The 23499-nt window shown below is 49.3% G+C and overlaps 1 protein-coding gene across 6 annotated transcripts in view; it reads right to left on the reverse strand.

Annotated features, from left to right (window-relative positions):
* stxbp5l (syntaxin binding protein 5-like) overlaps positions 1 to 23499 on the reverse strand; it is a 721261-nt gene that overhangs the window by 504260 nt on the left and 193502 nt on the right. For all 6 annotated transcript variants that reach the window (XM_038801940.1, XM_038801939.1, XM_038801935.1 and 3 more), the window contains exon 4: positions 2520 to 2620. In XM_038801940.1, the coding sequence (XP_038657868.1) occupies positions 2520 to 2620 (101 nt within the window). The remainder of the gene's footprint in view (positions 1 to 2519; positions 2621 to 23499) is intronic.

Genomic DNA, 23499 nt, shown 5'->3' on the forward strand with positions numbered 1-23499 from the left:
TGCTCCCCAGACAGCAAACTATTAAAAGTTGTGGGTCAGGTGAACTCCATGATACACTTTGGGTTCTCTAATCCCTGGCCCATAACACTAGCTTCTTTCCATACTTGGAAGTTTGTTTTTGTGCTTCATCTTGACCTCTCTCATATGTTTGGGGCCTCTCCCCATCATCCTCACCTGTCTCTGGATTTTCGCACCCTTTTTGAAGTTTCACTCTTTGTGCAGGGGTCTTCAATTCGGAGGTAAACATCTCCTAGTTCTGATGAACCTTGGGCCTCTTGCTCATGCGTTGGTCTCGAACAGGTGCACATACAGTTTGGATTCTTTATGTTCGTCAGGCCCATGCACAGCAAATATAAAGAATCCAAACCATGCATGCTCTACCTGTTCTTGGTAGGCGCAGACGCGGGAGTCCATGGGTTCATCAGAACTTGGAGATGCTGCCCTCAAGAGCTAAACAGAAAGGTTAATTGGATTTTGTAAAAAGACACATGCATTAGTAATTTTGAAACTTATTTCCCGGCACATTGGTTAACCTTCACAGTATGCCAGTCTGCCTCTGGTTGTGAACCACTGCATTAGTTGCATTTATGGCCCTGAAGGATATCTGTTCCTCTGGCAACATGACAGAATTATAACACAGCAGCAAGATGTTTTTTACTTGCAAGATTCACAACACTATAACGGCTATCCCCTAACACGTATCATGGGCTGGATTCTCCACACCCCGACGCCGAAATCGCGTTCGGCGATGGGTCGGAGAATCCAGTTTCCCACATAAAATCGGGACTGGCGCTGGTTCAGTGATCCCCCCCCGCTGAAAAGTGCCGTACTCGGGGAATACACAGCCCCGATTATCCACCACCGGAGGCCATTGCCAGAGGCTCGCCCTGCTATTCTCCACCCCAGACCGGCGGAATTCCCGACGGAGTGGAGGTGGCTGCGGACTCAGTCAGCAGCCACCACAGTGGGGGTGGCGGGCCGATCGGAGGGTGGAGGGGGCCTCATTCGGGACAGGAGTATTTTTGAGCGGGCAGTCCAGGTTGGTCATTGGAGGCCGACGCCATGCGCATGCGCAGCCTCTGACCCGGAAGTGTGGGGGGCCATATCGGCAGCTGGAGCTACGAGTTCCACGACAGCTGCCTGCTAGCCCCCTGCAAGGTGTGAATCTGCGGCCTTTTGACGCCAGTTTTTCTGGCGTAAAAGGCCATAGTTTTCACGACGGCGTGGGGACATAGTCCCTGAAACAGAGAATCCAGCTCCACATATTTAGGTGCTCTGTAAAAGCAAAGAGGAATGTGTCTGAACGAACCAACCAGTTGTGTCCATGACAGCAAGCTACTAGTTCTGTGTTTTGCCTTCAAAGCAGCATCTGGTGCTGCACTTGCTCAAACACCTGTCCTGAACTTTAAAGTTAAAGCAGAATAAAAAAGAACAGAGCAGCAGTGTTCTTAAGGTTAGATGGGGCTGGCACTAAGTTAATCTGCACTCACTCCAATCGTGGAAGCCTCCTTCTTAAGCAATGCTGCCTTGTGTCAATTTAGGGGCCTGGCCACAGTCACAGCTCTACCATAACTGAACGAAAACAATGAAACTGTTTACTGGGCTTAGAACAACACAATCAAAATGATGTACAGCAGCATGTGGCACAGTGGTTAGCACTGGGACTGCTGTGCTGAGGACCCAGGTTCGAATCCCAGCCGTGGGTCACTGTCTGAGTGGAGCTTGCACATTAACCCCATGTCTGCATGGGTTTCACCCCCCACAACCCAAAGATGCGCAGGTTAGGTGGATTGGCCACGCTAAATTGCCCCTTAATTGGAGAAAAAATAATTGGGTCCTCTAAATGTAAAAAAAAAGAGAGACTTTTGTTAAAACAAAACAAAATTATTCCCTTCTGAGCAAATATACCATGTAATACTGTTATCCTCGAATTAATTGTTCTCAGAAAGAGCGGCAATGTGACTATCCAATAGCTGTTTGTATCCATAAACTGTGCAGAGTAGGAACCAAACCCCTGATAATTAACCAAGGATTCCACTGCAAAGTCTATAGATTTGCATGACAGGATTCAACTATAATACTCTTCATGATTATTTCACCCATCAATACTTACTGCCTAGGCTCACGTGAAGAATAGTCACTTGAGAAATGTGGTGAAGGATTGCTCCAATTCATCCCGAGAGGGAAAGCTCAGGAGATAAATAAATAGCAAATTGCAACAGAATGAAAAGGAAAAATAGGATGTCACAAGTTAAAACTTTAAATGTAGGAATAGCATTAAGGAGAAGCCAGACTGCTGGCAACGGATAAATAAATGATAGATAGCTATGGTAGGGGAAGGAAGTCACGTATGCATTAATCTGATTTTATGACAGAAAGACTCTGAATATGGGCAGATGAATATAATCAACTCAATAACCCACAAATTATGAGCCAATGTATGTTTGTATATCAGATACTACATTATAATTTTCTTGTCACACCATTTCAGAAAAATAGCAACATGAATGACCTCTTACCGTTCTCGATTGAATTTGAGTGAATGAAGGATTGCTGGACGTTTTTGTCGAAGGTTCCATAAATGAAGTGTGTCATCTGCACAAGCACTTACTAAAGCTCCCTGCAGAGATATGGAAAAATAAATTTCATGAATGATCGAATTATTTTTACTCTCCGCAGGATAATGTGGTCCACTGAAATTACTTCAATTGCATTGATTGGAGAAGCTGGGTTTGTTCTAAAAACAGAAGAGGTGAACAAAATATTTGATAGAGGTTAAAATCATAGAATCATAGAATCCCTACAGTGCAGAAAGAGGCCATTGGGCCCATCGAGTATGTACCGACCCTTGGAAAGAGCAGCCTACTTAAGCCCATGCCTCCACCCTATCCCCGTAACCCAGTAACCCCACCTAACCTTTTGGACACATAGGGGCAAATTAGCATGGCCAATTCTCCTAACCTGCACATCTTTGGACTGTGGGAGGAAACTGGAGCACCCGGAAGAAACCCACGTCGACACAGGGAGAAAGTGCAAACTCACAGTCACCTGAGGCCAGAATTGAACTGGGGTCCCTGGAGCTGTGAGGCAGCAATGCTAGCCACTGTACTACCATGCCGCCCATGAAGGATAGAGCAAATACAGAGAAACAATTTCCAGTGGCATAAAGATCAGTAACCATAGGACAAAAGAACAAGGTTTGACATAAGGAAACATTTTCTTTACACAGCAAGCATGATCTGGAGTGCACAGCCTGAAAGGGTGGTGGAAGCAGATTCAACAACTTGTGTGTAAATAGTGTTTTAAAAGTAATAAATCCTTCCAGAGAACTTCATAGGTACAATATAATGCAAAATTTGACACCAGATCATATTAAGAGATATTTTGGCAGATGAATAAAGACTTGATGTAAAAAGTGAGTTTTAAGAATAATCCTAAGAGGAAAAAGTGGAAGAAAGACAGAGAGATTTATGGAGGGAATTACAGCTCCTCGGGCTGTGAAGGCACAGTCACTAGTGGAGGAGCAATTAAATTAAAGCAGCTGAAGAGAACAGGAATACGGATATCTTGCAGTGGCTGTAGGCGATTAGAGAGAGGGGAAATGGCAAGGCTGTGGATGGATTTGAAAACGAAGATGAGAATTTTAAAATCATGGCTATGTCTAACCAGGAGTCGATATGGGTAGATGTGATAAGCAAAGAGGACTTTGTCCGAGTTTGGACACGAGCAGCAGAGTTTGGAATAACTTCAAGTTGATTGAGGAGAGAACGTAAGAGACTGCATGTGTTGGAATAATAAAGTCTAAAGATAACAAAGACATGGATGAGGGTTTCAGCAGCAAATGAGCTGAGGTCGAGTAGAGGCAATGATAGGGCGGTGAAAATATTCTTAATGATGTCGGTATATGGTCAGAAGTTCATCTTGGTTCGACCTCAAGAGTGAGGGATGGAATCGGTAACTAGGGAACAGAATTTGCCGAAAAAATAAAAGATAATAGTTTCAGTCTTCCTGTTATTTAATTGTAAGAAATCTCTTTTCGTCAAGACCCTGATGTCAAATCACTGTGAGAATTTGCAGACAGTGGAAAGCCCGAGAGATCCCCAACCCCCACCGGATAGTTTTTTGGGATGCCAAAATCTGCAGTTCACATTCAATAGAAAGTTTAAAAAGGAAACTGGATAAATATTTTAAGGAAAAACATTTGCAGGGCTATGTTGAAATAGCAGGTAATGAGATTAATGATATAACTCTTTCAAATAGCTGTCACCGGCACAGAGGCAAATAGCCTTCTTTCAGTCTATATAATTCTCTGAAGTGGGGTGCCCACATTGTGACAATATGTATATTGTATGGTAAATGAAGGGTTAACAATTTAATGTGAATGCATCCAAACACTAGATGGTGATCAAGAGCATACACGTGGATCACGTGATACCCTTGATTTGGGGAGTAGGTGATTAGGCGGGATAGAGAGTAGTCATGTTTGCAGAAGCTCTGTAGATAGAATCATAGTCTTAGTGTATTTTGTAATTACTCTTAGTGAGTAATTTGAATCTATTTAGTGTTAATAAATGAACTTTGTTCAAAACATAGCTTGATGTTCTTTGAGAGACACTACACTTCGAAGCCATCCTCATCCACAAAGCAAAGAACATCACACAAGTAATACAGCAAAAATAATAAATTTATACGAGTGGTTTATACTTCGGCATCATTTTGATGAAGAAGTAGACAAGGAAACATTAAACCAAGGCCCAACTGGTCCTCCCTTGTGGAAATGGTCTCACAGTACTATTTCAAAGAAGAATAGAGAGATCTCCTCAGTATCCTGGCCCATATTTATCCCTCAATCAAAGTTGTAAACAGTGGTCTTTAGCACGTTGCTGTTTATGGAAATTAATTGCTTACATAACAGCAGTGACTACACGTCTGAAATATTTCATTTGCTGCAAAACAGTTGGGCGTCTTGAGATCAGGAAAGACATTATATTGGGAGGAATCTTCTGTCCTGCTGTTGGTGAGCTTGGAGGCAGGGGCTCGAGGGTCACTGAGAGCCAGCCCATGGCCCTTGCTTCTAACCTCCCCTGCCCACTTCTCTCTGTGACCCCCAACACCTCCTCCCATATTACTTACCTTAGGCTGGGTCCTCCACAATCAGGGAGGGGTGGGGGTGTCTTTATGACAGCAGCCATAGCTCCCATAGTAGCGCTGGTGAGCACAAGAGCAGCTGGCTTCTGATTGGCCACCAGCTCTCACTAGGTTGGACTTCCTCAGCAGAGGCGTTGATTCCAGGGAAAGGACTGCTGGTGGCCTCGCCACTGCCTGTTTGACATTTGGTTCGGCAGGCCTTCCAGAAAAGAGGCACCGCAGGGGTTTCATCGCTCTCCAGTCAGCAGATGAAGACCCCAGATGCCACAACATGATTCCGCCCATATGTCTTTTTTTCCTCATATAAACAAGGAACGAAAGACAATAAGGAACAGTACCGAGCAAGGCAACAAAAACATTCTTAAGATTCATTTTGTTTTGTGAAATCACATTGCTCATTTGCAAAAATGTTATTTGCAAGCAATCTTCCTCACATCAGCAGAGACTTACAATATCTTCTTAACTGAAAACCAGGATGTAGCTCTCCAGCTGCACAAGCCAGTTTTCACTCCAGGTCTTGAGCGTCTCGGAGAAAAAAAAAGGCATTTGCCGAGGTTTACAACATCAATCTGGTTGGGCGGGGCCGATAGGGCTCACAAGCTGGCTCCACAGAGATTGGGCCGCCATCTTTAAAGTGCGTCTCGATCAGCACACAAATTGAATGGTCCCCAGCTCCCCTACCATGTACACAGTAAGAGCACCCTCATAAGCATCGGTGGCCCCCCACACTACCACCACAGAGGCAATGAGGTTCTATGCCCCCATCCCACACCACACTCCTTCAAGGGCATAGGGCAACACCCACTCACTCCCAGCCCATTGCAGGCATCGGATTACCCCCTCTCACTGCACCCCCCACCCCCTTGCAGGCATCGAGGTGACCATTTCCCCCCCCCACACCAAAGTCTTGGGGGCACTCTTCAGCCCCTCACAAACATAAGCCCCCCCAACACACGTAGAATGCTTTCTTTGTCATGGGGCTGCCCAGAGGGCCCACAACGGCACTCCCTGGCAATGCCAACCTGGCAGTGCCACCCTGTGCCAGGGGGAAGTTCCCAGTCCCTCAGGGGCTATACTTACCTTTGCCTCCCCGGGGGAGATACTCTCAAATAAATCTTGCTGACATGACACTTACAACAGGTTTTTTGGGTTTGGAGTTGGATTTTGTGTACCAAGGTACAGTGAAAAGCATTTTTCTGCGAGCAACTCAATAGATCATTAAGTACATGAAAAGGAAATAAAAGAAAATACATAATAGGGCAACACAAGGTAACTACATAACACCTGCATCAGGTGAAGCATACAGGGGTGTAGTGTTAATGAGGCCAGTCCATAAGAGGGTTGTTTAGGAGTCTGGTAAGAGCAGGAAAAGCTGTTTTTGAGTCTGTTTGTGCGTGTTCTTAGACTTTTGTATCTCCTGTCCGATGGAAGAAGTTGGAAGAGTGAGTAAGCCGGGTGGGAGGGATCTTTGATTATGCTGCCCGCTTTTCCCCGGCAGCGGGAGGTGTAGATGGAGTCAATGGATGGGAGGCAGGTTCATGCGATGGACTGGGCTGTGTTCATGACTCTGAAGTTTCTTGCGGTCTTGGGCCGAGCAGTTGCCATACCAGGCTGTGATACAGCCAGATAGGATGCTTCCTATGGTTCATCTGTAAAAGTTGCTAAGAGTTAATGTGGACATGCCAAATTTCCTTAGTTTCCTGAGGAAGTATAGGCACTGTTCTGCTTTCTTGGTGGTAGCGTCAACGTGGGTGTACCAGGACATATTTTTGGAGATGTGTACTCCTAGGAATTTGAAACTGCTAACCATCTCCACCTCGGCCCCATTGATGCTGACAAGGGTGTGTACAGTACTTTGCTTTTAGAAGTCAGTGACCAGAAGGTTTACGTAATGTTGGCAAGGTTTGAAAATTCAGTGAGTGGGGATCATGTGGCAGGCGGGTGGGGTGGCTAATTATTTATATTAAAATGCATGCAATTCATTAAAATTAGATCATTGCCCTTTGTGTACATGAAACGTGTGATGTAACCGGAGAGGGTCGTGGAAAATCAGTTAACACAATTCTCCCTGGAATTTCTGCCCACGTTGGCAACGCCACGGACCGTTAAGGCGCGCTCAAATTCGGCCCCATCACATTTACTCCTTTTGCCAATTATTTTGAATCTGTACCCTCTAGTTCATGATGCTATCTTTAGTGGGAACTGTTTCTCACTATTTACTCTGTCCATACACCTCAGGATCTTTAATACCTCTATCAGGTCACCTCTCAGTTACATAAATGAGTTTTCAAAACCAAAAAAGGCTCATGCATTATGATACTAAAATTATTTCTCCCCTCACCAACACCCCGTCAAAAAATAATGACAGTAAGCTTTGTGTTTTTACAAATACACGAATAGGATGAGAATAGAGGGATACAGACCCCGTAAGTGTAGAAGAATTTAGTTTAGACAGGCAGCATGGTCGCGCAGGCTTGGACGGCCGAAGGGCCTGTTTCTGTGCTGTACTTTTCTTTGTTCTTGTTCTCTGTTTTCTGGTGCTCTGAACAACGGGAATTCTGGAGTAACTGGAATTGCTGACAACTTGATTTGATTTTTAAAAGCCAGTCGCTTTCAATGTTCAGATAATGTATTTGTTTAAAAACATCTAATAATATGAACAGTAGGTAGTAAATATGCTTTAGATATTGTTAGGCTTATGAAATTATTAAATTATTGGGTCAGTTTTTGTTATTGCGCTTGAACAAAGATAGACTGCTCAACACAGCTACAACTGTCAGTGAAACTGACAGCTCAGTTTTTTTGAAGCATGTCTGAAGGTCATGGTGTCAACTTGATCTTCAGTTGTGGTGTTTTTACTCTGATGCCATGCTGTGCTGTGGCCCTTAACAGCCCAGTTGTTTCCCTTCACCCCCCAACTCTTTAAAGAGAGATCAGTATCCATCTTGTGTCCAGAATAATGTAACTCCCCGTTACCTGGAATTTTTGATTAAATTACACCATTCATTACTCAAGCCTTCCAGATAACAAAGATTTTACTGTACAATGAACCACTTAAGTATGTGGGTGAGATTCACTGGCCTTGTCACGCCACGCGCAAAAACGACCAGACCGGTGAGATACTGGGAGAGGCCAAAATCGGGAAACACAGCGGGCGCCGATCGGTTTCCCATCTAACTGGTCTGCTCCCATTGGCGAGATCAGGATCTCGTTGCGATGTGGCAAGAAAGCAATACTCACCAATCTCCATCTATGATCATAGAATTTACAGTGCAGGAGGAGGCCATTCAGCCCATCAAGACTGCATCAGCCCTTGGAAAGAGCACCCTACTTAATCCCATGGCTCCACCCAAACCCCTAACCCACTAACCCACCTAATCTTTTAGACACTGAGGGCAATTTACCATGGCCAAGGTCAAGACAGGCTTGGTCAAGGGGTTGAGCCTCCATGGGGCTCGGGGGATGAGGGGGCTCAGCGCCCACGGGTCCACCAAGTCACTCTCCAGATCTTGTACACCCAAATCGGGGGCAGCTCCAGGTGCTGCCAGCCCATTCCTCTGAACACCCCCATGTCAGAGCCCTGTCCGTGGTAACGTGATGATGGTCAATTTAACACCTTCTGACTGGCGGTCTCTGGCTGCACAGCTGAAGGTTAGTGCTATAGGGGAATTTCCAATTCTAGTAATGTGAGCACCTCACAGCCTCCAAGTGGATTCTTGTGGGTAGGCTGCCATGATGCAGCAGGTTTTTGCACAGCATCCCAAGCAGACCATGACGCCTGGACACTTGTCCTGAACACCGGAGGCATCAATACCACAGAGGCAGCAGCCAACATTCAAGACCCAAGAGCTGGGCCACAGCACTGGGGACATCCCCACGACCAGAGGGTGGGTATGTGGACCAGCAAGGGAACTAGAGCTAGGTCATGATTACAGTGGAGGTCTGGGTACAGGGTCTGCAGTGACGAAAGCAGCTGTATTTTTTCATTAGCAGTCCCTAATATTGTTTTTTTCAATAACATGCTTATTTTCTTCAATAAAGAGTAGGATAAACAAACGATGCAGTGATATAGTGGGTCATAATAGCTGTCAAAACAATAGCAAGGCTATTATTAATAACGGCACTTGCCATTAATTGTGCACAAACACTGCATAGTTTTAAGCGCGAGTAGGTGCATGTTTAAACTGGGAAACCTAGACGATGCCCGGACTCCACCGTTAGCAAAAACAGCATCTCGGTGTACGGTTCACCATTGAAATGTATTGAACACTGAAGTTTATGTATTTCTTTTTTTTTAAAAAACATTTATTGAGGCATTCATATATTTACACATCAATGGAAACAAAAACAAGCCAACAGGGCTGCAAATAACCAATTTGACTAAATATCTACACCTCACCATCCCGCGCCTTCCACACCCCAGCACCCCTACCTCCCCATTTTATCTCCCCTGGCACTGCTGACATCTTAACTTTTCTCAAAAAAGTCGATGAACGGCTGCCATCTTCGGGCAAACCCCTTCACAGACCCTCTCAAGGCTAACTTTATTTTTTCTAGTAAGAAGTCTTACAACACCAGGTTAAAGTCCAACAGGTTTGTTTCCAACACGAGCTTTCGGAGCGCAGCTCCTTCCTCAGGTGAATGGCGAGGTATGTTCCAGAAACATTTATATAGACAAAGTCAGAGATGCTGGACAATGCTTGGAATGCAGGCATTTGCAGGTAATCAAATCATTACAGATCCAGGGAGAGGGATAATCACAGGTTAAAGAGGTGTGAATTGTCTCAAGCCAGAACAGTTGGTAGGATTTTGCAAGTCCAGGGCAGATGGTGGGGGATGGATGTAATGCGACATGAATCCAAGATCCCTGTTGAGGCCGCATTCATGCGTGCGGAACTTAGCTATAAGTTTTTGCTCGCCAATTCTGCGTTGTCACGTGTCCTGAAGACCGCCTTGGAGAACGCCTACCCGGAGGTCAGAGGCTGAATGCCCTTGACTGCTGAAGTGTTCCCCGACTGGAAGAGAACATTCCTGCCTGGTGATTGTCGCACGATGCCCGTTCATTCGTTGTCGCAGTGTCTGCATGGTCTCGCCAATGTACCACGCTTCGGGACATCCTTTCCTGCAGCGTAAGAGGTAGACTACATTGGTCGAGTCGCACGAGTATGTGCCGCGTACCTGGTGGGTGGTGTTACCACGTGTAATGGTGGTATCCAAGTCGATGATCTGGCATGCCTTGAAGAAATTGCCCTGGCAGGTTGTGGTGTCGTGGTCGCTGTTCTGAAGGCTGGGTAATTTGCGCGGTTGTTTGAAGGCCAGTAGTGGGGGTGTGGGGATGACCTTGGCAAGATGTTCATCTTCATTGATGATGTGTTGAAGGCTGCGAAGAAGATGTCGTAGTTTCTCCGCCCCAGGAAAGTACTGGACGACGAAGGGTACTCTATCAGTGGTGTCCCGTGTTTGTCTTCTGAGGAGGTCGGTGCGGTTTTTTGCTGTGGCGCGTTGGAACTGTCGATCGATGAATCGAGCGCCATATCCCGTTCGTACGAGAGCATCACATGTCGCATTACATCCACCCCCCAGCATCTGCCCATCATGAGGAGGCAAAGGTTTTGCCCATGTTTATCGAAGAGAAGGGAGGGGTAGACCCGTGGAGATTTTTGAACCCGCAGATAAGGAGTATTCATTTGTTTTGCCAGTACACAATGTGTTTTCAAGGATTGATTTTTTTGTGGTGGGGAAGGCACTGTTAGTCAGTGTGAGGAAGACCGAGTATTCGGCGATCGTTATTTCGGACCATGCTCCGCACTGGGTGGACGTGGTCATGGACAAGTCATCAGCTCAGAGGCCGGCGTGGAGGCTCAATGTGGGACTGTTGGCAGACCCAAATTTTTGTACCAAAATGGGGAAGGTGATTGAGGATTACGTATCATTCAAGAGGAATGGGGAGGACTCGCCGTCAGTGGTATGGGAAGTGTTGAAGGCAGTAGTGAGGGGCGAGGTCATCTCGTTTTAAGGGGAGGCAAGAGAGAAATGGCAGTGGTTGATAGAGGACATTTTTACGGTAAATAGAAGGTACACGGAGCATCCGAAGCTGGATATTCTGGCAAGGACGAAGGAGGTACAGGTGAGGTTTGATCTTCTGTCCATGGTAAAGGTGGTTCAGCAGCTGAGATGGGCGTGGGGAGTTGTGTATGCGTCTGGGGAGAAGGCTTGTTGACAGTTGAGCTCCGCCAGCAGGCAGCAGCAAGAGAAATTATTCGGGTTAGGGATGGGGCGGGAGAGCTGTTGGTGGCATCGGAGCAGGTGAACAAAGTTTTTGAAGACTTCTACATTTGTATAAGTCATAGTCTCTGGATTAGTCAGATATGAGGGAGCTTTCGGGATGATTAAATTGTCCTGAAGTAGAAGAGTAGAGGGTAGGATTGGAGGAGCCAGTGGGGGTGGAAGAAGTGCAGGTGGTGATTTAAAGAATGCAGATGGGCAAGTCACCAGGGCCAGATGGTTTCCTGGTGGAATGTTATAAAGTTAAGGATAGGTCGGCGCCGCTTTTAGTGGAAATGTTCGAGGACATGATGATCCGGTGGGCATTGCTAGAGATGATGCGTCAGGCATTCATTACATTGCTGCTTAAAAAGAACAAGGATCCGATGAAGTATGGGTGGTACAGGCCCATATCTATGTTGAATGTGAATGCCAAGATATTGGCTAAGGTACTGCCGCTCAGGTTGGAGGAGTCCCTTCCGAAGGTGATCAGACGGGGTTCAAACAGGGCAGGCAGCGGTCAGAAAATGTGTTGCGGCTGTTGAATGTGGTGCTTTCTCCGGCAGAAGGGAGGGAGTTGGAGGTGGTTGCGGCGCTGAATGCGGAGAAGGGATTGAATTGGGTGGAGTGGAGCTATCTGTTTGCGGTGTTGGAGAGGTTTGGAATTGGGCCTAAGTTTGTGGCATGGGTGAAATTGTTGTAAACGGATCTGAAGGTGTGTGTGTGTGAACAAATTAAATGAATTCAAGGTACTTTCCATTGCACAAGGGAAAAAGGCAGGGATGCCCCAAGTTTCCCCTTCTGTCTGCGCTGGTAATTGCGCCCTTGGCTACAACATTGAGATGCTCGGATAAATGGAGGGGAATAGTGAAGGGGGGGTGCGGGTGGAGCACAGGGTGTCCCTATATGCTGATGATGATTTTCAGGCCTCAAGCTGAACCTGGGTAAAAGTGAACGATTTGTGGTGTGTTGGAACCAACAATTCTATGGACACATGCTGCTGGTCATAGCCGCAGATGGTAACATTGTCCAGATACGGAAACGTAGCCCGCAGCCCGTACTGGTCTACCATTCGGTACATTGCTCGTTGGAACACCGAAACCCCGTTGGTGACGCCGAAGGGAACCCGGAGGAAGTGGAAGAGGCGGCCATCGGCCTCGAACGCCGTGTTATGGCGGTCCTCCGGGCGGATTGGGAGATGGTGGTATGCAGACTTCAGATCCACCATGGAAAATAGCCGATATTGGGCGATCTGATTAACCATGTCTGCAATTCTGGGGAGGGGATACGCGTCTAGGAGCGTAAAACGATTTATGGTCTGGCTATAGTCGACGACCATGCAAAGTTTTTCCCCGGTCTTGACGACCACCACCTGAGCTCTCCAGGGAATATTACTGGCCTCTATGATCCCCTCACTGAGCAGCCGTCGGACCTCCGATCGGATAAAGACCCTCTCCTGTCGGATGTATCGCCTGCTGCGAGTAGCTACTGGTTTGCAATCTGGAGTGAGATTGGCGAAGAGAGGAGGGGGGGGAGATGCGCAGCGTGGCTAGGCTGCAGATAATGAGTGGGGGCAAGGGCCCGCCGAAGCTGAGGGTGAGGCTCTTGAGGTTGCACTGGAAATCCAGGCCTAATAAGAGTGGCGTGCAGTGGTCGGGCAGGACATAAAGTTTAAATTTCGAATAACTAGCGCCTCGAATTGTGAGCGTAGCGACGGTGCGTCCTTGGATTTGGACTGAGTGGGAGCCCGAAGCTAGGGCGATAGTTTAGCTCACCGGAAAAATAGAAAGCGAACAGCGTCTTACCAGCTCTGGATGTATAAAGCTCTCGGTGCTCCCGGAGTCAAAGAGGCATGGCGTGCTGTACCCGTTGATCTGGGGCGGGATTGAGCCAGGGTGACCGCGTTGAGTTGCGGGCCGTGTGGTGAGTGCCCGGGGAAGTCGTATTCTTCCGATGAGCTTTCTGAGCATGCTGATGCAGATGGGGCCCGTGGATCGCACGTGGTGAGCGGCGAGGAAGATGGCGGCCCCCATGAGTCACATGTGGCCGGCCGCATGGTGGGGGTTTGCAAAGATGGCGGCCCCCATGGATCGCACGTGGTGGGAGGGGGCGGAGTCGGCGCATAGGCCATAGCGTTTCGGGCCCCGCGGGCCCGCTGGTGTTGGGAGCGATTTGTTCTCTCTGCAGGGGAGTTAAAAACTGGGGCCCTTCTCGCGAGGCACACTCTGGCATAGTGGCCTTTCTTCCCGCAGCTGCTGCAGGTCGCGGATCGGGCTGGGCAGTGCTGCCGCGGGTGGTGGCTTTGGCCACAGAAATGGCAGGCTGGGGCAGCTGAGTAGCTGGCTGGAGCAGCCGAGTAGCTGGCTGGGGCAGCAAAGTAACTGGCTTTGGCAGCTCGGTAGCTGGGGGACTGTGCGGCACAGGCCTGGGGGGACTGTTGGTCGGGGGTCCACAATGAGGTCGCGGGGTCCGCGGGAAACGACGTGAGGCTGCGGAAGGAAACTTCCATAGTGGTAGCAGCCTCCACAGTAGTGTCTAAGTCCTGGGCCCCCTTTTCTAGCAGTCTTTGGCGCACATAGTTAGACCTAAGGCCCGCCACGAAAACGTCCCGCACAGCAAGCTCCCTATGTTCAGCCGTGGTAACGGCTTGATAATTACAGTCATTGGAAAGATTGTTAAATTCCTTTACAAACTCAGCAAGCGTTTCTGTAGGCCGCTGACGGCGAGTCGTAAACACGTGGCGTGCATAAACCTCGTTAATGGGCCTAACGTACATTTTGTCCAATATTGCCAGCGCTGCGGTGTAAGAACCAGCCGGATTCAGCTGTGTGGAGATTCTGAGGCTTACCCTCGTGTGCAGTAGGCTGAGTTTTTGTTCCTCCATTGTTCCAGCGGTGCTGGCTTCTGCCAGGTAGGCTTTAAAACATCTCAGCCAGTGGGAAAAAATTTCCTTAGCCTCTGCATCCTGTGGGTCGAGTTCTAGGGGTCCGGGCTTGAGGGCTGCTTCCATGATTTCTTCAACTGTTTCCTAAGTATATTAAATTGTTGGAACCAACAATTCTACGGACACGTGCTTGTAGGATTAGAATAGCGGTTTTAATATACTTACAACAGAGCCAGCCTGTTAGCCGTTGAACGTTCGGTGAACTGGCCAGCTGACCCTGTGGCACTGATCTTTATACAGCAGCTTCCAGGGGAGGAGTCCTGGGCAGAGCCAAGGGAGAAGTCCCGTACAACTCTCGAGCATTCCCAGAGCTACTCCCCCTGGAGGTCAGGTAGTGCAACTGCACTTACAATATAGACACATGTATATACAGGTTATAATCCGGTGTGAATCTCATTTACCACATGGTGTCTTCTCCAAGAGCGGGAATCGGAGTAGGGGGTTGCCTTTTCGGTGGCAACGATCTACTTCAGGTATTTGGGGGTGCAGGTGGCCCACGATTTAGCCCAGCTTTGTAAGTTGAACTTTACAAGTCTGGTAGGTAGGGTTAAGGCCGATCTACTGAGGTGGGATAGTCCTGTTGTTGGCTGATCGGATGCAGGTAGCGAAGATGAGTATTTGCCTCGGTTTCTATTTTTATTTCAGTGCCGGCCAATCTTTGTTTTTTAAAGGGATGGACAGGTTGGTTTCATCGTTTGTCTGGGCAGGTAGGATGATGAGGATGAGGAAGACGGTACTTCAGAGTGGGCAACAGTCGGTGGGGGTTGGCTCAACCTGAACTTGTTGTACTATTACTGGGCAGTAACTGCGGAGAAGGTGTGGAGTTGGAGTAGGGGAAAGGAGGCTTTGTAGGGGGTTGGGTTGCAGGCACTGGAAACGGTGCTGATCCCATTTACCCCAGGGAGTTATTCGGGTGGTCCTGCGGTGGTGGCTACACTGAAAATATGGAGGCAATTTTGGCAACACTTTAGGTTAGGGGCGGGATCACGGTTGATGCCGATCTGAGAAGCCATGGGTTTGAGCCTGGGAGAATGGATGTGAGGTTTCGGGGATGGGAGGAGAGAGGGGTGATGGAGATGAAGGGCTTGTTTTTGGAAGGGCAGTTTGCAGGTTTGGGGTAATTGGGGGTAGCGTTTCTGGTCCCTTTGGTTGCAGATGTGACACTTTGTGAAAAAGGTCTTTCCGACCTTTCCCGTAGCACATTCCTCCTCGTTGCTGGAGGAGGTGTTGTCGGTGATGGAGTTAGAAGGTGGGATCGTCTCAGCGATCCATGGGAGGATTTTGAAGGAATATGGGGTGTCACTGGAGAGGGTCAAGGTCAAGTGGGAGGAGGAGCTGGGGATGGTGCTAGAGGAGGGATTATGGTGTGAGATGCTACGGAGAGTGAATGCCTCAACTTCATGTGCATACCTCTACCTTGTGTGTGAGGCTGGGGCTGAGTCAGCTAAAAGTGGTACACAAAGTCGAGAATGAGACAGCTGTTTGAGGGTAGAGGATATTTGTGAATGGTGTGGAAAAGAGCCAGCTGATCATGTACATATGTTCTGGTCCTGCCTGAAGTCGGAGACATTTTGGTGGTCATTTTCAGCACCATGTCGCCGATCTTGCTTGTGGCTATAGAGTCTAGTCCCCTGGGTGCCATATTCAGGGTGTCAGACCTGCCCGAGTTGCAGCTGGAGCGGGGGCAAATGTTTTAACCTTCGCCTTGCTTATTGCTCGCAGGCGGGTTTTGTTTGGGTGGAGGTCCGCTTCTCCACCCTGTGCTGCCTCGGTGTGGTTGAGGGGAGCCTATCTGGGGATGTTGCCTTTTCACATGTGCATGTTACCTTCTTGAACAACAGCAGACAGGATGGATTACAATTTTTCTCACAGTTTTGATAAAACTGAGTGGCTTGCTAAGTCATTTCAGGGGGCTATAAGAGCCAAACATTTTGCTGGTGTGTGAAGTCAAAAATAGGCCAGTCCATCAGGTAAGGATATTAGTGAATCAGTTGGTGAGACAGAGTTTATAGTTGGGAACTTTTTTTTTTGGAAAATATTTTATTATGGCATATATAATTTTAACAATTTCAAGAAGAAAAAACAACAAAGCAAGTAACACCCAACCACCAACCCCAAACAACATGGCTTACATTTACAATTACTCAATCCCCCTTTTCCCACTCAACCAGCCCCCCACGCCTCATAGAATCATAGAATTTACAGTGCAGAAGGAGGCCATCCGGCCCATCGAGTCTGCACCGGTTCTTTGAAAGAGCACCCTACCCAAGCCCACATCTCCACCCTATCCCCATAACCCAGTAACCCCACCCAACACTCGGGGCAATTTTGAACACTAAGGGCAATTTAGCATGGCCAATCCACCTAACCTGCACATCTTTGGACTGTGGGAGGAAACTGGAGCACCCGGAGGAAACCCACACACACATGGGGAGAACGTGCAGACTCCGCACAGACAGTGAACCAAGCAAGGAATTGAACCTGGGACCCTGGAGCTGTGAAGCAATTGTGCTAACCACTATGCTACTGTGCTGCCCTAAGTCCTGCCCTGCCTCCCTCTTACCTTTTACCACTTCCCCTCCCCTTTTCTGCTGACAGCTTAATTTTCCCTAAAGAAGTCGATAAAAGGCTGGCACCTTCGGGCAAACCCTAGCATCGATTCCCTCGGGACGAGCTTGGTCTTCTCAAGCCGGGGAATCCGAGTCCCTCCACGCCAATAGGATTGTCTCCGGGCTACCAGGGAGGCAAAGGCCAAAACATCAGCTTCTCGCGCCCCCTGGTCTGCCGGGTCTGCCGACAAACCAAACGTTGCCACCTCTGGACTCGAAACCACCCGTACCTTCAATACTTTTGACATGACATCGGCAAATCCCAGCCAAAATCCCCTAAACTTCGGATATGCCCAAAACATGTGGACATAATTTGCGGGCTCCCGCACACCGCCCACGCCTATCCTCCACCCCTTCCAAGAACCTGTTCGTACGGGCCATAGTCATATGTGCCCTGTGGACCATCTTAAATTGTATTAGGCTGAGCCTGGACCTCGACGAGGATGTGTTGACTCTACTTGGGGCTTCCTACCAAAACCCCGCCGCTAATTCCTTGCCCAATTCTTCTTCCCACTTTCACTTCACCTCCCCTTTCAGGCCCCCTCCCATTCCATGAGCTCTTCATAAATTTCTGATACCTTCCCCTCCCCCACTCCAGTTTCCCCCTCTATCTTATCCTGTATCCCCTGGGGCGGCAGGTGTGGAAAGGTTGAAACCTGCCTCCACGCAAAGTCCCTCGCCTGCAAGTAGCGGAACCCATTCCCACCAGGCAGCTCAAACTCCTCCTCCAAATCCTCCAAGCACGGAGAGCTGCCATCGATAAAAAGGTCCCCAAACCGCTCAATCCCAGCTCGCTGCCACCTCCAAAATCCCCCCGATCCAAACCAGTGGTTGCCACAAATAGGTGTCCATACCGATGCTCCCGTCCCCCTCCAGTCCCATATGATTTTGCCACTATCCCCACACCCTCAAGACAGCCACTACCACTGGGTTTGTGGAGTACCGAGCCAGCGGGAATGGCAGAGGTGCCATTACCAGCACCTCCAAACTTGTGCCCCCAATAAGGCCGACTCCACCTGCTCCCACACAGACCCCTTCCCCAATATCTAACCATTGCTATGTTTGCTGCGCAGTAGTAGTTTCTGAAATTTGGTAGCCTCCCCCCCCCCCCCACTCGATCCCGCTCCAGCAGCGCATTCTTTACCTGCGGGGTTTTACGTGCCTGCACAAACCCGAGATCATCGCATTCACCCTCTTAAAGAAAGCTTTAGGATAAAAATAGGCAGGCACTGAAATAAAAACCTCCGGAGAACCATACTCTTTACCGACTGCAACCAGGCCCCTACACCCCCAACCACCACCACCAGCAGTGACAATGGGAGCATATCCCAACTTTTGAAGGCCCCCTTCATCTGCTCTACCAACTGAGCCAAATTCAGCTTGTGTAGCTGTTCGCACTCCCGCGCCACCTGGATATCCAAATACTGTAAGACATAGAAGCAGAATTAGGCCACTCGGTCCATTGAGTCTGCTCCGCCATTCAATCATGGCTGATATTTTTCTCATCCCCATTCTCCTGCCTTCTCCCCATAACCGCTGATCTCCTTTTTAATCAAGAACCTATCTATCTCTGTCTTAAAGACAGTTTGGCCTCCACAGCCTTCTGTGGCAAAGAGTTCCACAGATTCACTACCCTCTGGCTGAAGAAATTCCTCCTCATCTCTATTTTAAAGGATCATCTCTTAGTCTGAGATTGTGTCTTCTAGTTCTAGTTTTTCCTACAAGCGGAAACATCCTCTCCATGTCCATTCTATCCAGGCTTCCCAGTATCCTGTAAGTTTCAATTAGATTCCCCCCTCATCCTTCTGAACTCCAAGGGACCCAGAGTCCTCAACCGTTCCTCATACAACAAGCTCTTTGTTTCAGGTTTTACAGGTCCAGTTGGTGCCTACATCCTGTATGGAACTTAGCTCCTTTCCATCATGCAGTGGATCAGTCAGACATTAGTCCAGTTTTCTTTTTTTTTACTAGTTATTATCATTGATTCATACGAAGCATGTTTTGTTATTTTTGGTAAAACAATTGTTTTCTATGTATTAACAAAGAAATCTGCTTTTACACCAAACTTTTTAATAACACATTACTGAAGAATTGATTTTGTAGACTTTATGCTGTAGCAATTGATAATAAAACCAACACATCTTACTGGAGCCAATAACTTTGTTTTAAAGAAAGCCAAAGCTTTAATTTGATTTGACAGATGCCCTTCATGTTTAATGTGTGATTTAACTGATGAGTTACCTATAAGGAGAGATTGAAATCTTCCAGCTGTCATATTCTCCAACTCATTCCATCCTTATTCTATCTTGCAATAAATTCTGCACCACTACACCCTCCTGAACCCTCCATCCTACAGATTTTGATCAGAATGAATTAAACTTTTTGTCCTCATCTTCAAATCTCCCAATGACTTTGCAATTTCCTCCCACTTAAGATGTCTGCCCTGTAACAACATTCGGCCCTTGACACTGCCTTTGTTCATTCCATCATCCTAACATTCATTGCAAAGCCTTTAGCTGCGTCACCACTGTCAATGTGTCAATGTATCAGCAAGTGCATGCGGTAACAAATACATTGTTAAGCTAACTGCCTTATTAAACATAGGTAATGATTACTGGTTCAACTTTCAAAAGAGTATAAATGGACACAGCTGGAACAGTTGCTGTGGGGTAATTATATAGAGTTTGTATCTCTGCCGAGTTGGATGCAGAATAAACTTGCTGAAGGTAAAAGACACGGTGCTATATTATTCCCCCATTATAGACTAACAGTTAGTACTAACATAGTAGCAGAGGATGAATTGGTGACTATATTTTTAATTAATTTTTACAGGATGTGGGCTTTGCTGGCTAGGCTAGCATTTGTTGACCATCCCTAATTGCCCTTCAGCCACTGCAGTCCATGTATTGTAGATACACTTGCGTCCCCTCCGGATCTAGAGAGGGCCCATCAGACACTCCGACAAAAGCCCCGACCAAACGAACCACCACAGACAGACAGTGTTCGATTTCAGAACTTTCAGTAGAAGGAGCAGATCCTGAAGTGGACCAAGGAACATCGAGATTGGAAGTGGGAAGGTAGCCTCTTCAGGATTTACCAGGATTTCAGAGCGGACCTGGTGAGGAAACAGGCAGCCTTCAATAAGGCAAAGGCTACCTTATACAAGAAAGGAGTTTGGTTATGTATATATATTTAATCCGTTGGTATTTCTTTGTTCTTGGGTGGGATGGTTTTTCACATGTTGTATGTTTGTTAGTGGGAGGCTTATTGTTCTGAAGATTTGGTTTTATGTAATATTGTTGGAAATATAAAGCTCCTGCTGAGAATTTGGTCTTGATAGGGGTGCTAGTTTATGTTTTTGTACCTGATGCACTATCAATTACGACGAGACGAAAGTAGAGAGTAATCGAGGCTTTATTATGCAGAGATGTGGAGCCTCCCGCAGCTGCTGCCGAAATGGATGCAGCTCGGAGAGCCAACACATTTATATTCCGCCTATGCAGCAGACCTCGACGGCCACCAAGACACAGTCTGGCACCTGCTGGGTCCCCACACACTCCACCCCCCCCCACCCCCCCCAACCCCCCACCACCCCGGCACCACCCTTCCTTCCCCCACAGCGCACCCCACCACAGCCCCCGCTCCAGGACGATCCGCCATCCACCGGTGGATGAAGATGAGCAGGCAGGATCTACCCCCGTACCTGTAGTACAGGGGCCTTACCGTAATACCCTCGTATGCAGTATACACAATACAAGTGGCGACTACCAGATTCACCCCCTGTTTTTAAAAAAAAAGTCCAGCGAGAGTGGTGGAAACTATTTACATACAGGTTGTTTAAAATTTAAGAAAGAAGTTACAAATTTAGATGGTTGGGCGCCTTGGTCCGTCGTTGCGAGCGCTGCAGTTGTGGTGGCGATTCAGGCGTCTGTTTGGTCGTCAGTGACTCCGGAAGCATGTCAACCTCATCTTCATCCACCGGTGGGACCAAGGGGAGTGCAGATCGTCCTGAAGCGGGGGGCAGTGGCGGGGAGTGTGGGGGGGGGGGGGGGGGGGGGGGTGGTGTTATGATTAGCATAGCTACCTGCCATTGGTGCAGAACACCGGCTTACCATTGGCCCTGGTCGGTCATGTGCCTCTCGACCGGTTGGTTGAGACCAGTCATGTGACGGCTCCCCGATTGGTCGAGAGGCTGAGTATAAATACCCAGTACTCCCGGCGGTCGTCCTTCTGCTGTAATCGACCGCAGGGCTTAACATCTAGTATATTAAAGCCATACTTTTGTTCAGCAACTCGTCTCGCGTTCAATTGATGGTACATCAATTTAATATACTAGAAATTTGAAGATGGAGCTCCGGATCAAGCCCGACTGCCTCCGCATCAGCCCGCAAACTCCAAACGCATCGGCAATCTTCAAGCATTGGCTGGCGTGTTTCGATAGCTATCTGGCGACCGCAAGCAGCCCCCCCACCATGGCACAGAAACTTCATATTCTCCATTCCAGCGTGGGCATGGCGGCCTACACGATGATAGAGGAAGAAAAGGAATATGACGTGGCCATGGATATGCTAAAAGGTCAATTTCTTAAGCCGGTAAACCGAGTGTACGCCCGACATCTGCTGGCTACCAGACGACAGTTCCCCAGTGAGTCCTTAGATGATTTTTACCGGGCCCTCGCTGTCCTGGGGAGGAATTGCGCCTGCCTCCAAGTTTCAGTCACTGAGCACATGGAACTTTTAATCAGAGATGCTTACGTGGCTGGAATGCAGTCCGGCGCAATCCGCCAGCGGCTGCTGGAAAAAGACGGCCTCAGCCTAACTGAGGCACGGACTCTCGCCACCTCCCTGGAGGTCGTCGACTTAAACGCCCGCGCCTATGTCCCCAGCCGCGCTGCAGCGCCCAGGGCCTCCTGGCACGCTTCCCCACCGCCATCCGCCGCTCCCAACCCGCCTCAGGCCTGCGCCGCGGGACGCCCCGACAAGTCCGTGGGGCCCCGCTGCTATTTCGGTGGGCTTGCCAAACACCCCCCCCCCGCGCTGCCCGGCCCGCTCCACCCTTTGTAAGAGCTGCGGGAAGAAGGGCCATTTTTCGACGGTCTGCCAGGCCAAATCGGTCGCTGCTGTGCCGCGAAGCGATCGAGGATCTCCTCCTCCGGGCTCTTCCGGGCCCTTCCAGTGCACTGCGTCAATCTCCCCCCCCCCCGCCCCTGCGTCCGGCCTGCGCGCCTCTCTACCCCCGCTCTCAGCCGCTCCGATCGGCCCGCCGGCACCGCTAACCCCGCCCCCAGCAACCACGAGGGTCCTGCGGGCGCCGTCATCTTGGGCCCCGGACACCACGTGCGGGTCCTGGGCGCCGCCATCTTGGGTCCCCGACTCCACATGCGGGTCCTGGGCACCGCCATCCTGGACTGGCACACAAGGTCCTGCCAGCACCTACTCGGCCGACTACAACGACTATGGATCTTCTCCACGGCTGTCGGCCATTCAGCTCGACCAGTCACACCCACGTACACTCGCCGAGACAACGACGCAAATCCACCTCAACGGGCCGCTGGACCTCAGATGATGAAGGTCCTGTCCTGGGCACTGTACTCCTGGTGGTGACGGGATTGCAATCCGGGGTGAGGTTCGCAAACAGGGAAGGGTTGTGAGGCCGCATGCAGTAAGGGGTGGTAGGGGCCCCCCAAATTTCAGGGTTAGGCTCTGGAGGTTGCACTGGAAGTCCAGGCCGAGTAGCAAGGCAACGCAGAGTTTGGGGAGGACGTAGAGCCGGAAGCCACTGAACTCAACGCCCTGGATGGTGAGGGTGGCAGTGCAGTACCCCCGGATCGCCACGGAGTGGGATCTGGAGGCCAGGGAGATTCTCTGGTTGGTGGGGTGGACCGTGAGGGAGCAGCGCCTTACCTTATCGGGGTGGATGAAGCGCTCAGTGCTCTCGGAGTCCAGAAGGCAGGATATTTTGTGCACGTCGACCTTCACTGTCGTCAACATGGTCGCGAGGTTGTGCGGTCAGGACTGGTCGATCGTGACGGAGGCCAGACGTGGCTGGTCGGCGGTGGTTGCAGGCGATGAGCGGCCCGATGAGGTGCCCGATGAGCAGGTGTGCTGACGCGGGGAAGATGGCAGCTCCCACAGGCCGCATGTGGCCTGAGGCAGGCAAGATGGCGGCATCCCCGGGCCGCACGTGTGAGGCGAGCAAGATGGCGCCCGTGGGTCGCACAAGGGGGGTGCCGGGGCAACAGCTGCAACCGAGCGGGCCTGGCACACAGCAGCAAAATGTCCTTTCTTACCGCAGACCTTGCAGAGTGCGCACCATGCCGGGCAGTGTTGTCAGGGGTGTTTTGACTGTCCGCAGAAGTAGCACTAGGGTCCCCTGGGGTTGTTTGGCTGCCGTGCGGCGAGGCGTGGGTTGGTTGGGGGAGGTAACTGGTGGAGTGCACGGTAGGGTGTTCGCTGGCAGGGTCCAGGATGCCCAGGAGGGGTGGGCCGTGCGGTCGGGGGCATACGCCTGTATATTGCGTAAGGCGACTGTGAG

This window comes from Scyliorhinus canicula, chromosome 7 (assembly GCF_902713615.1).
Source record: "Scyliorhinus canicula chromosome 7, sScyCan1.1, whole genome shotgun sequence".
NCBI classification, from domain to species: domain Eukaryota; kingdom Metazoa; phylum Chordata; class Chondrichthyes; order Carcharhiniformes; family Scyliorhinidae; genus Scyliorhinus; species Scyliorhinus canicula.